The 13995-nt window shown below is 47.6% G+C and overlaps 1 protein-coding gene across 7 annotated transcripts in view; it reads right to left on the bottom strand.

The window, feature by feature from the left end:
• ADRA1B (adrenoceptor alpha 1B) overlaps positions 1-13433 on the bottom strand; it is a 58556-nt gene extending 45123 nt beyond the window's left edge. For 5 of the 7 annotated variants that reach the window (XM_077780779.1, XM_077780781.1, XM_077780780.1 and 2 more), the window contains exon 1: positions 12232-13433. In XM_077780779.1, coding sequence (XP_077636905.1) covers positions 12232-13180 — 949 coding nt within the window. In that variant the 5' untranslated portion in view covers positions 13181-13433. Of the gene's footprint in view, positions 1-3880; positions 3952-5731; positions 6227-12231 lie in introns of those variants that run through there. The other 2 variants (XM_077780783.1, XM_077780778.1) reach the window with 2 other exon arrangements.
• Positions 13434-13995: the final 562 nt, after the last annotated feature.

The following is a 13995-nucleotide window of genomic DNA, read 5'->3' as shown; positions in this document are numbered from 1 at the left end:
AACATTTCTGGAAGCACACACAACCTGGGGCAATAGTGTTTGCTTCTGGGAAAACAATGGAGGGTCCAGGATAGAGTCAGACCTGGGTCTGGTGAGGGCAAAAGGGTTTTGTTCACCGCTTTTTTTTTTTTCTTTCTGATTTAAATGTTTATGTGTCATTTTTTAAATAAAGAAATTAGCTCGTAAAAAGTTGCTGCAAGTCATTATGCAAAATAGTTACAAAGCATGATGGCTTAGTCCATGTTCACTTAAATTGATACAGAAAAATGTATAGGGAGCCTAACATCCTGAAGTACGTCTTCATAATATTGTGTAGCAGGGTTCTTATTCTGAGGTTAAGGGAGAGTCTATGAACTTGGATGGGAAAAGTCACTTTTTAAATTTTTTTAAACTAACCTTCGGCTGAAAGTTAGCGCTTCCTTCAGTAAGAATGCGGGCAGCGAACCATAGGAGAGTTAGCAGGATTTGTCACCAATAGAGATCAGATTTATCCTATCATATTACATTTGTTACAGATATCATGAAATATTTCCCCTTGTCACTACTTCAGAATTATAGTAGTTATTTATTTGACTTGCTGCTAGAGCTTGTTTATTTAATATGTTAATAAAGAAGGACATTTTTTATCCTATCATAAATTTGTTTTTTTCAACACTATAATAACTATTTCAACATAATTGGTTTTCTTTGCATTCCTGTCTCTTATTTTATGTGTCTAAGGTGAGAGGGGGCTTCACCAGATTGCCAAAAGGGGCCCACAGGGCAGGAAAGGTAGGAACCAAGAACCATTGTGTTAAGTAAGGTTAACTTCTGAAGGGCTGGGGACAAGGACTCACAAATGGGTACCGTGTGGGTGCACTTGGAAACAGGGAAAGGGGCTCTACTACTTCTCTTGATGCCAGGGGGCAGTTTATGGCCTGAATATATAAATTGGAGATGTAATTTTGTAGTTGTTGTTCTTCCAGTTGGTGGAACTTCCTTCCCCCCACCAGCTGCCTCTCTGGATCTCTGCCCGGCTGTGCTGGTGGTGTGAGCCCTGGGGCCCATGCCTGCAAATGACAGTAAGCCCGGCTTGCCCTTGGTCCCATTTTAACCTCCTTCTGGGGCATAGCCAGGGTGCTGAGCTCAGCCTCTAAGCAGTGCATGTTAGCCTGGCAAAAAACTCTATCCTGAAAAGAATTTCAAAAATCATGCGAAACCAGTCCCAAATGTATCCCAGCTTTGAGGGAGCAAGGCGCTGTGAGCAGGTACCCCTGGTAAAAGTTAAAAGGGGCTCTGTGAGGAATGGTCCCCTTGTGTGTGCTAGAACATTCTGTGTCTGAACATTTTGGCCTTATCTGTTCACTGGTGAAATCTTTATAGTATAATTGGTGTGCTGACACCAGAGGGGCATTTGAGTGTTCAAAGGGGGCTCAGATGTGCTGATGGGGGGTGTGGTCAGAGGCCCTGCTGACACAGGCCTGCCAGGGAGGGCCATACCCTGGGTGACCCACGCTCTGTCGCGCAGGAGTGGGGGTGATGGATGGAGTGAAGAGGCCCCTCCATCTCAGATATTCCAGCCTTAGGAGTCCTTCAGACACAGCTCACTCTCCCCCCTCTCCCCAAATCTTATCATTTCAACCTATCCCTTCTCGTCTCTGCATTCTGGAGATGCGTGCCCTCCAGATCCCATCACTCTTCTTGGGTGAGATCCATTCCTTCATTTGCTAAGTATTTAGGGTCAGCCAGCCGTGGTTTCAGACCCCACCCCCATCACTAGTGTAAGTCGGCTGAATGAAGATTTAAAAATTGCAAATCAACATTTACAGTAACTCCTGTTTCTCCACAAAAAATACACATGAGAATTTATGTCTTTCCTCCGTAAACTGTGGCTCACATCATTGCCATTATCCATCTTTCTCCAGATGGCTGAGGCTGTGGGTGCCAGAGTCTCTCTTCTCCCCACCTCAGGCTCCTCAGCGACCTGGAGGCAAACACACTCTTACTCTGGAGTTTCACAGAGGGAGGTACTTTCATCACTCAAATCGAGGCACTTTTGAGAATAAGAGGGGGTTATGATAATAATAGCCGCCATCATGTTTTGGTAACAGGCATAATGGGGACAGGGACGTCTGGTGGCTCCATTATAGAGCGATGCCTACTACCCAACAAGCAGACCCGGTGAGTCTTTAGAGCATTAGCAAACCTGTGACATCTCTACTTTTTTGGGAAGTAATTTGATATTCAAGAAATCAAAGTAGTCTTCATGGAGTACATGTGGGCCCTGCGTGTATGTGCGTGTGCGTGCATGCATGTATGTGTTTTAATTTGGAATTACAGTTGGAGGTGAGAACAGCATTCACTTCTCATCACCTCGGGACTCTCTAAAGTCTTAATCTGGCCCTGCTATGAAGTCACCAGAATCATCTCCTCATCCCCCTGTGGGGGCCAACGCTGATCATAGCCCTCCAAGAAGTGAGAGGAACATGACAAGGGCTAGTAAGGTGAGGGGAATTGGGGGCCGATTGGCAATAGACATGTCTCCCCACAACGTGAGTGGAATGATAACCTTTTAATAAAGGATGAAGATGCTGTTCAATTTTCAAGCTCCTGTCTGTGTCCACTCTGGTCTTCATATATCCAATCTTTCTCCATTGACCCCATGGCCGGGCCCATATTGGTATCTTGGTTTTACAAGAGCATTCACAACAGTCTCCTTTCAATGTGCCTGTAATAGTTCCTGGGAATGAGATAAGTCATTTAACCCCTCTAAGCCTATTTCCTTATTTATGAAATGGGCAAAACTCTAATACCTGTCTGATGGGAAAATGGTAGATAGAGTCTAGAAGGCACTGTGTGAATGGTAGCTGCAATTGCTATTTTTACAGAGAGTCTGCTAGGTACCTGTCTTTTGGCATGGAGGATGAGATGTGTCAAACCTGGCTTCTGTCCTCCAGGGGTTCGTAGCCTGATAGCGATGCCAAAGGTGTGCACAAAAATCCTTATCCCCATGGACACATGTGGCAGGCATCATAAACAAGGTAGGGAGGGAGAGATCACTGCCAAGAAAGAGTCCATGAGAGAGAGGTCCACAGAGTTAGGGTCTTGTGGGTGGGCAGGATTTGGATATTCAGAGGGTATGGGAAGGGCATTTCTAGTAGAGGGAAACAGTCTGAGCAAATGCACAGGGGAAGGAAGATGCAAGGTGTATTTGGGAAATGACAACTAATTCTATCTGAGTTATAGGACTCTCCTTATTCTCCTGCTAAACTCATAGTGCTGCTCATTTACTTGTTCACTTAGATTTGTGAGCACCTGTGTTAGGCGGAGAGGAAAGATGTGGTCACTGCTTACAAGATGTTCACAGTTCGTAGAGGAGAGAGAAGCCGATCAGTCACTAGGTTGCTAGGGAGAGCCATGCCTGCAGTGCTTGGGGTAGATGAAGAGCACCTGCTTAGCCTCAGGGGTCCTCTCTTTATGGGACACTTCAAAGCTCTGGGAGGGGCCCCAGGAATTTTTCTTTTATTGTATGATTTTGTGAAGTTTTCAAAAGTAAGATCTATTAACTGCAATTGATGAGGGCTGCTGTCTGTTTCCACTCTGACTTCCCTCCATCATATTTCCCCTCACACAGGGAGGCCATGGAGTACAGGGGCCATGAGCATTTTGGGGAGCTACTAAGAGTTAAGATATATTTCATTTGCGTTGAATGTTTATAGTGAATATATATATGTGGCTTGCAGACTTTTCTTTCTAGCTAGCTTGGTCATCACTAGCCAGTAACTGCAAGGTGGAAAAACAGCTTCTAGAAATACTCTCTTGTTCATGATGCTGACTCACCTGGATGTGTGACATCAAGAGGTAGGGCCAGAGGTTGAGCTATGATATGAGAAATCCTACGGTGTGAGACCACATGTGTGTGGGTGGCAGAGGCGAATCACGTTCTGAAGTAGATCCAAGCCAGAAACTAAACTATGAAAAAAATATGTTTTTTAATATTGAAAAATATATTTCAAATTTTATGTTTTCCCCAATTTGATAAAAATCTTAAAAAAGTATGTGGAGTTACTGGGGTGCCTGGTGGCTCAGTCATTTGAGCGTCCAACTCTTGATTTTGGCTCAAGTCATAATCTCAGTGTTGTGGGATTGAGTCCCATGTCACAGTGTGGGGTCTCAGTGGGGAGCCTGCTTAAGATTCTCTCTCTCTGGGGCACGTGGGTGGCTCAATTGGTTAAGCATCTAACTTTGGCTCAGGTCATGAACTCGCATTTCGAGAGTTCAAGTTCCATGTCGGGTTCCGTGCTGACAGATCAGAACCTGGAGCCTGCTTCAGATCCTGCGTCTTCCTCTCTCTGCCCCTCCCCTGCTCATGCTTTGTCTCTCTCTTTCTCTTTCAAAAATAAATAAACATTAAAAAAAAAAAAGAGATTCTCTCTTTCTTTGTCTCTCTGTCCCTCTACCCAGCTTGTGCTTGCTCTCTCTCTCAAAAAAAAAGTATGGGAAATTATCAGTCATAAGTTGTGAGGCTGCAAAATGTCTGAAATACCCGTAAAATAGAAATAAAAGAGAAATTTTGACATCTTTCTAGGGGAAAGACCCAATTATTTTTAGATTTCTTTATTTTTCTCTCCAGGACACGATGCCTCTCAGTTGCTGAATGACAGGCAGCTACTTGCTTCCTTTCCTCTTTGTCTGAATAGACTCTGGTTTCCCCAACTCCTTTTTGGGGTTCCATAAATCAAAGCTCAGAGCTCCACACTTAGGGTACCCCCAGTGATAACTCTTTAGCATTATCTGATTGTCTCGATGTGAATCCAGGATCTGTCCCTAATCAGCTGTGTGGCCTGAGGCAAATCACTCAACCTCTCTGAGCTTCAGTTTCCTTATTGGTAAAATGAGGACAAAGTAGTGCCCACTTTGTAAGCCTTTGGAGAGGAGTCGATGAGACAACACACAGAAGTACCCCCAGCCCAGAGTAGCACAGTGAGCCTGGCACACAGCAAGATCCAATAAATGGGATCTATTAGTAGTAGTATTATCACACATGGTCCAGAGCACAGTGACTGTGGAAACATCCTGCAGATATTGGAGAAAGCAATTTCCCAGTGTGGCCCAGCGGCCATCAGTTATTTTTATGAGCCATACACACACACTCAGGTAAAGGCATTTCCTGCATTACAGATCTGAACGTGCCCATCTGTAATGGCAATGCAGCTACATGTGCCCCTGCTGGCATTTCTGTGGCCTATTTTGCCCCAGCAGGATTCGGTGCCTCCACAAATGGCCCCCCATTCTGTCGTTACCTGATAAGCATGACCCTTCACACATAATTCTTCCCCCTGCCCACCCTTCTGACAGTCATTTGAATGTTACTGCAAAGATGAGGCTAACTCACTATCCATCCCCTCCCTCCCTTCTGCCCTTCTTCCCTCCTTTACTGCTTGCTTTCTCCCACAAATATTTCTTGAGTCCAACCACCGTGGTATTTCCCATGATTCCGAGACTTTAGGACACTCACAGTAAAATTTAAAAAAAAAATTTGGTGGGGACAGGCATAGGGTTACCAACTTGTTTTTTTTGCCAAGTAGGTCATTAAACACACACGCGCGCACGCACACACACACACACACACACACACACTCAGCATCATCACTATCATCATGACTATTTATTACCATCATTCCATCAAAGAAATGCTATTTCAGTGTCCCAAAATAGAAAGGACATAGTCTTTAGAATAAAAGGACAGTCATTTATTTTGAATACATTTGGAAAAACACAGAATTTTTCTAATTTTTTTCTCATCTTGTCATGAGCCAGTAAAAATTTTATACCCTTGGGCACCAGACCCCAGACGATTGTTCAGAAAGAACTGTAGTAACAACAGGGATAATAGAATAAATGGTTATTGAGTGCCAAATGTGGAGTCTGATAGACTCTACCATTTACTCGCTGTGTGACCTTGGGCAAAGTACCAAACCCCTCTGAATTCTTGTTCCCTAACTTATAAACACAAGGATGATGATGTTTGCTCTGCAGAGGAGTTAGTGAGAATTATGAACAATATATAGCATCCAGTGTGGAGCAGTGTACCCATTATACTGAAGAGCTGCTTCTACGGTGCTCATTCTCTTCCTCTTTTCCAGGAGGCTCTAGTTTAAAGATTTCACTTTCCTTCTTGCCAGCTGTCTGCCTTCCTCCATGTGGACTAGCCCAAGGCACTGGGCAGGATTGGCGATGCTTCTGACTGCAATGGGGGAAGCATAACCAAATTTTCTTGGCTCTCCACGGGGTGCTCACTCCAGGGGTTCCCAGGCATGGGTGCGAGGGAGGGATCTGGTGCTATGCTGGCTGCATAGGAATCACCTGGAAACTTGTTCAGAATTGAACTTCTCTGCCCCATCATGAGAAATTCTGATACAATAGATCTGTGGTGGAGCCCAAGAATCTAGGCTTTTGGAAAGAGCCCCCTGCCAGATGTTTCCGGTGAATGGTTGGTTAGCTGTTTGTCACAGCTCCCAGCTTTTGGTTGGGACATTTTGTCTACTCAACGCATAAGAGTGTCCGGCAGATCACTCCCAGCATGCTGTCCTATGGACCTTGACAAACAGGGTCTGAGGAAGATCCCAGGAGGAATTCCCTTGATTGTGTTTTGCTGGCATCTCACCAATGATAACCTCTGTCACCCAGAAACTTTCAGTTATTCCAGCCATATTTCTTGTTCTCACGAACCTCCTAAATCATGTAACAACCCATCCCAAAGTCCTTGAATCCGTCCACTTCTCTCCACCTTCACTGCCCCCAGGCTGGTCTAAATTCCCATCAGCTCTCAATGGCCTCCGGCCTGTCCCACCTCTACTTTGTGCTCCATATGGAGGCCTGAGTCATCTTTTCAAGGCATAACTCAGATGGTATCTCTTGTCTACTTCAAACCCTTCAGTAGTGGCTTTAAGATAAAATCTAAAGTCCTTGACGTGGCCTGAAATCTCTGCTTAAGATAAAATCTAGAGTCCTTGATGTGGCCCGAGACCTCTGTGTGGCCTGGCCTCTGTCCACACCTCCAGCCCTGACTTGTACCTGGTCCCCCTACTCTCCAGGCTTGCTACTTCCCCACCATTTCCTGCCTCAGGACTCTTGGACGTGCCCTTCCTTCTGCCCGGACCCTCTTCTATCTGCTGCCTTCACTGACTTAGTTCCTCCACACTTTTCAGGTTCCACCTATATGTCACTCAGGGACTCCTGTGATATGCTGACTCCTGTTATTTACTTCTAATAGCATCTCTCCCCTTTATTTCAAGTTGCTTGTTGCAATTTGTGATCATATGTATTTGTGTGCATGTGTTTTTCAAATAGTCTGCATTCTCCTCTAGAACTAAATCCTATGAGAACATGAACATAGCTATTTTGCTCACTATTGTATCTCCAGCACAAAACACAGTAGGCATCAAAAAAATATATACTTATTCAATAAATGAATGAATGAATGAATGAAGACATAGAGCTAGATTCTCAGATAAAGGACAAGGTCCAACCTTTTCCTCTGGCTGGAGTGACTGAAGGCCCAGAGATTGGGAGACCAACATCCTACACAGTGCAGGAGGTATGGAGAAAATCTAGCCCTGAGCTAGAGTGTGGATGACCTCCCCTAACGTTTTCTGGATGAGTCTTTTTGCAAAGGCGAGTGGGGAGTGGAAGAAAGGCAGGGTTTTGTAACAGAAGTACAAATCCCAGCTTTTGACATGGTGGCTCTGGAGTTTTTGAGCACATTTGCTATGAGAGGAGATTGGGACTGGGGAGCAAGAAGACCAGATGTTTCCTAGGTGTGTGCCTGTCCTGACAGACTGGGGTTCAACGCTTGGCTCTATCGTTCACTTGCTTGCTATGTGACCTGGGGCAAGAAGGTTAACCTCTCTGAGCTCAGCTCTGGCTCTGAGCTCCTCCCACATACTCATCTGTAGAGAGGGAGCAGTTACTCTCTCCTGTCAGGGTAGCTGTGAGGATTAATGAGATAATGTCTGTAGAGGGCCTAGAAGAATGTCTGGCATATAGTACTTGTTTCATAAAAATAAGATCTCACGAGGTGGTAAACATCCTGCAGGCAGGGGCCATGTAGCACAGAGGAGATGCATTAGGAAGTCTTTATTAAGGATTTCACAAATGGTCGAATGTCTTTTCCCTCAGAAAGATTTTCCTTTTCCAGGAAGGATTCCCTGTGTGTAAAAATTTCTCCCTCACTCAAACCAATTGCTTTCTTGGTGAGCAACTCAAATCCCTGTGTTTTGAAACCTCAGAGCTGGAGGGTTAGTGTGTATATTTGTGGGGGTGGCCCTGTCCTGAGTCATCTCTGAGACCCTCCTCCTCCCCTGTGCTCTTGTGGGAGGCAGGAATTCATCAGCCCCAATTTGAATGAGAGGAGTAGAGAATCAAATCAATGGAGAGAGAGATTCCTATTTGGTCCCAGTACTATGAGAACACAACTGTTTCTTTGAAATTGACCTTCATTTATTTGGAGGGGAAAGCAGTTAGTTCAATAATGGCTTCCTGGTGCCTTTCAGCATTTTAAAAGACGGAAGAAAGATTTGGAGCGAGGCAAGGTTCCAGTGTTTTCTAAACAACGCAGTAAGCCCAGCTACCAGTTGGCTGCCCCATACTTCCTGCTACCATCCCCCGACCCCCCAATCTATCCCCACAATGCAATGCACATCCCTCAGTAGCCCAGCCACTTCTCAAGACCCTCACCAGGTCTTCCCTAGGTAGGTGGGAGCGAGCCTTCATTATAAAGCCTGGGAGCCGAAGATTCCTTGGACATTTGCACATGGCCTACGGAGTGGAAATGCTACTATATTATATTCCAATTATTTCCTGTCCCTCCATGGCCTGATTCCAGGGGCTGAATAAAGAGGTCCTTGTGTGGTGGTGTCCATCCCTGCTCCCTAGTAAGAGCTGGTCCTCGGCCCAACTTAGTCTGAGGCCACAGGAGAAGGACAGGGAGGAGGTAGGGAGGGTGTTACAGGTGGGGAGAGCTCCACAGGAGATGAGAGACCCAGCCCTGCAGGCAGCCCAACCCTGCTCCCAAAAATAAGAATAAGCAAGGAAGGAAAACAAATGGGGCCCCTCACTAGGACCCTGCAGAGGGCATGACTATTTTCCCTCTTTCCCAGGAGGGATCCCAACCCTTCTCTCCCACAGAGAAGACAAACACAGCTATGGAAATCTCATGCCAGCCAGGCACCTGGAAGTCTGTTGCTAATGAGAAGTTACTCCTACCTGCACTTCACTGTTTGCCAATGATTGTCTTCCCCTAGATCTGCTTTCTCTCCTTGTGAGTGAAAAGCATTTCATGGAAAATTTCGAATTTGGAACCTTCTTCAGATTCCAAAAGAGTTATTGTTCTACATCATGCTTGTTTTGTTTGGGTGTTATTTGAACTCAGGGGAAGTAGCAATCCAAATCTCCATGTTGCTGGGATGCTCTTCTTAAATTAGGAAGAGCACGTTGATGAAGCACCTTTTCTGTTTGAAGCTCTTGAGTACCTTTCAGAGTCCATCCCAAACCCAAGGCCTGGAGTCCGTATTTCTTACCTGCCAAGGCCGGCCAGCCAGGGGAGAAGGTGTGGGTGGAGTAGCTTAGGGACAGCACACCGGGAGACCTCTGGGAGATAGCGGCAGGGATGTGTGGAAAGGTTCCATGGCAAGGACAGGAGAAACAAGTTCTGAGAGCATGCCATGGAATCCAGGGTTAAGGTCTCAGAAAGTCATGAACAGAAAGGGAGGAAAGGTGGGGGTAGTGTGAGTGACATGAAACCGAGGATGAGTTTGAAGAGCAGGACCCACAGAGAAGTCACATCAATCTGCACCACCACGTGTCTGGGGGAAGGGCTAAGCTTTGCAACATTTAAACCTTGGTGTCCAGGAAGCTGGAGCCTGAAGGGAGCTGAGATCCTCTGATTAGTGATTCTCTAAAGCCTGGTCTGTAGACTACCTCTTCAGAATCAACTGGTGGGCTTGTTAAACATGAGGATTCCTGAGACCTGTCTGATTTACTGAATCAGATTCTCTGTGGGTTATCTAAGAAGCTGAAGGTTTATCAAGTTCCACAGATGATTCTGATCTATATTAAAGTTTGAGAGCCCTTGATTTAGTCCAACCCTCTTGTTCCCTGGAAGTGAGTTCTGAAGCCCAGAGAGGTAAAACAAGCCTAGGATAACAGAGCTGATTGATGGCAAAGTTCACGTTAGTAATCTAGTGCTCTAGAATCCCAGGGCAGTGCTCTTCCTATTTCAGCATGCGGACAGCCTCTTCCCCTGTTTGGACTGGTTTCTCTTGCCCCCTTAAGTGAAAGTTTACACTTTTGATCCATTCCCTGTATACTTCTGGGGCCTTCTTCCTGAGGATGCTCTGGTCCTAGCCTCTATAGGCTTGGGGTATGGAGGACGAAGGAAGAAAGGAGAAGGACTCAGTTTTCTCCTGAGCCTTTTATAACAAGTGTGGGATTGTCAAATGAGTAGAGAAAGAGAACATACAGCTGTAATTGAGGGGCGACTGGGATCTGGTTTGTAGCACTAAGCTAACTTCCACTGAGCTTTTGCTGTGCACCAGACACTGTATTAAGGCCTTTTCATGCATTAGTGCAAATCCCATGGAGCAAATAGTAATTAGTTCTATTTTGCAGTTGGAGAAACTGAGGCTCACAGGTGAGCAGACATTTGCCCAAGGTCACATAGCTAATACATGACCAAATCACTTCTGTGTACAACCATGATCTAAAGCAGTGTGAACTGTTACCCACTTTAACCCAACAAGCCTACAAAAGGACCCCAAGACCTTGGAGGAAAAAAAAAAGCTTCTCTGCAGTGAGATGTGACCACTTCTGGGTGGTGGTGGGTGTGTGTGTGTGTAGTACAGCTTCAAACGCTTTTCACGTAACGCACTAAAAATATTTCCGAAAGGCATTAACTTGCAAGCCTGCCTTAGAAATGACAACATGGAGAGTAGGTTAAAAAGCTTTTTTTGTTTATCTTTTAAAAATGGAAACTCCTGATATCAATTTGCTTCCTTTCCATTCGCCCATTTCTCTTGAAAGTAGTGTGCCTTCAGAATTTTAGTTATTTGAGGGATTATGTTCAGTTCTAACTGAGCCCTGGGTGTGATTGCAGGCATTTATATGGTCCACGGCATGTAGCAGCCGTTACCTCTTCTGATATCATGGCACATGACTTTGCAATGATCACCTCCCTCCATTCATTTTCTGGAGTGTCCCCCAGGGATAGGAGAGGAAACCAAAGCAGGTTCAGTGCCTTAGAGAAGGGACAAGTGTTTCCCAAGCCATGTAGACAGCATGTCACAGTACCTTCCTGTAGGTTTACCTACGTACCAGACCTTGTCTTCTTGGAAAAAATCAGGAAGCTTTTTGAACAACTTAGACCATTAACCAAAAGAAGATGGACATATGTTTATAGGAGAGGAAGAGCTCAGTTTCATTCTAGCAGGATTTGGTGTCTGGTAGCTGAAGGTGAGGGGCCACTGCAATTTAGATCTGGGTGTTCCATGAATCACCAGAGTTAGAACATTTCTGGGTAAAAACTGAAAGCATGTGACCCCCTGGTTGTCTTCCTTCTCTTTCAAATCTCAAGCTTTAGATAACTCAAAGCTGGATGGGGCCGTGCAGCTGTTAAAATGCTCTTATTAACTCATAATGAACGGAGGGCATTGAGGTGATAGCAAGCAGTAAAGGGAGGAGGGGAGAACGCAGCCTCTGCAAAGCTCATGGGGAGCGTGGGTCTCTGCAAGAGCCCTGGAAATGCTGAATGAAAACTGCCTTTCTGCGTACGAGCCGCCTGCCTGCTTCCCAAATGCTGTGTCTGCGGTAACTACAAACTATTTTGTATGCTGCATTCGTGACGCTGCCTTAGCCCGCACATCATTACTACTGAGATAACGCTGGTGTGATGTTCGAGTCCAGTGTCCTTGTCCTTTTTTAATTATTAAACCGATGCTGTTGAATGAGTCATTCCACATACCAGATTTTCCTCCTGTGGTTCTTTCGAGAGACTAGCACCTTACTTAGTGTGTTCCACTAACACCTGAGTTGGTTCTTAGCCAGCTACCCAAACTGCAAAGCCTTTGCAGAACAAACAGTATTCCCCAATCTCCAAACACACACAGGCAGCATAAAAAACAAACCCCGCGAAAAACTTTACGGTAAGCTCGTCAGTAAACCCAAGATCCGAAAATGCCCTGTTCCCCAACTTACCAAGTGGTAGAGCGATGAAGAAGGGTAGCCAGCACAAGATGAACATACCGACCACAATGCCCAAGGTCTTGGCTGCTTTCTTTTCCCTGGAGAACTTAAAAAGTTTGACAGCTATGGAACTCCTGGGGTTGTGGCCCTTGGCCTTGGTACTGCTGAGGGCATCCTCATGAAAGTTCTTGGAGTGGATCCTCAGGGTCAGCTCCTTGGAATTGGACATCTCCTTCATTACTCCCGCCTCCAGGTTCTTGGTGGTCCTCTTGGCAACGATGTAGACGCGACAGTACATGACCAGAATGACCGCCAGAGGGATGTAGAAGGAGCCCAGGGAGGAGAAGAGGGCGTAGAAGGGTTCTTCGGTGACCCCACATTCTTTGTCATCATTGGGCGCGGGCTCCTTCCACCCAAGGAGAGGCCCGATGGAGATGACTGTGGACAAGACCCAGACGCTGAGCAGCGCCAAGATGGCCTTCCTGCGGGTGACCAGTGTGGGGTACTGCAGAGAGTAGCGCACCCCAATGTAGCGATCGATGGAGATGGCGCACAGGCTCAGAATGGAGGCCGTGCAGCACAGGACGTCCACGGCGGCCCAGATGTCACAGAAGACCCGTCCCAGCACCCAGTAGCCAAGCACTTCCAGGGCGGCCGAGAACGGCAGCACGGTGAAGCTCAGCAGCAGGTCGGCAATGGCCAGGTTGACGATGAAGTAGTTGGTGGGCGTCCGCAGGTGACGGTTGCAGGCCACCGACAAGATGACCACGATGTTGCCCACGATGGCGAAGAGGATGAAGGCGCCCAGCACCAGGCCCACGGAGATGGCCCTGGTGATGTCCAGCTGGGGCAGTGTGGAGTTGCTCGAGGTCTGGTTGGGGCCAGTGAAGTTGGCATTTTTCAACTCTCCCCAGTGGGCAGGTGCTGATGTGTTGTGGCCGGTGTCCAGATCGGGATTCATTTTAGAGTCAGCCCTCCATAGCCTGGGGTGAGCGGGCTGGAAGGGCTGCGGCCGAGCTCCTCAGCTGCCCTGCAACTTTGCTTCGCCCTCGGTCTTCTTCCCGGAGGCGCCCTCCCGGCGAGGACTCATCTCCCCCGCGGGCAGCCCAGCCCGGCGGCGCGTCTCCTGCCTGCACCGAGCCGCCCGCTCGCCCGGCTGTCAGAGGGAGGCGGAGGCGAGAGAGGGGCCGAGGCGGCAGCTCCAAGTTTAATGGTCCGCGNGCGCGGGGCCGGCGGCGAGGGCGCGGGCAGCGGCGCCCAGACCAGCCAGCGCCGAGGAGGGTCTGCTCGCAACCAGCCGCCTCTGGGCTGACTGCACGGCGGTGACATCAGGCGGGGGAGCCCGGCGCCCTGACTCCGCGCGGCACTAGGGGGCAATGCGGGTCTGGCGAAGGAGCCCGCAGCCCCGACGCCGCCACCCTGGGCAGCCCTGGGCCGGCCGCGCTCCGCACCACCCTCCCCCATCAACCAGCGTCGTGAAGGGGAAGGGTGACCTGAGCGTGGGGACCCCCGTCCCCCACCCTGAGGTGGCCCGCTGCGATTCTTGCTCCTCCTGTTCACGCTTAGGTCTCAAAAGTGGCGTGGGGCGCTTACCCCTCATGGGGGGTGGGTTGCGTCTGGAATCAGCACCCAGATTTAGGGGGATGTGCAGCTTGTGTGGAGCCTAAAATTCACAGGTTAGGCAGGTAAGAGGGACTTGAGTCAGATGTGAGACCCCCCCCCAGCCGTTACCTCCTTGGTAAGCCCAGAGGCTTCTCTTCATTCATTCGTTTATTC

This window comes from Crocuta crocuta, unplaced genomic scaffold (genome assembly GCF_008692635.1).
Source record: "Crocuta crocuta isolate KB4526 unplaced genomic scaffold, BGI_CrCroc_1.0 scaffold343, whole genome shotgun sequence".
NCBI lineage: Eukaryota > Metazoa > Chordata > Mammalia > Carnivora > Hyaenidae > Crocuta > Crocuta crocuta.
The sequence above is the reverse complement of the archived record's forward strand: the minus strand, read 5'-3'. Positions and strand labels throughout refer to the sequence as shown.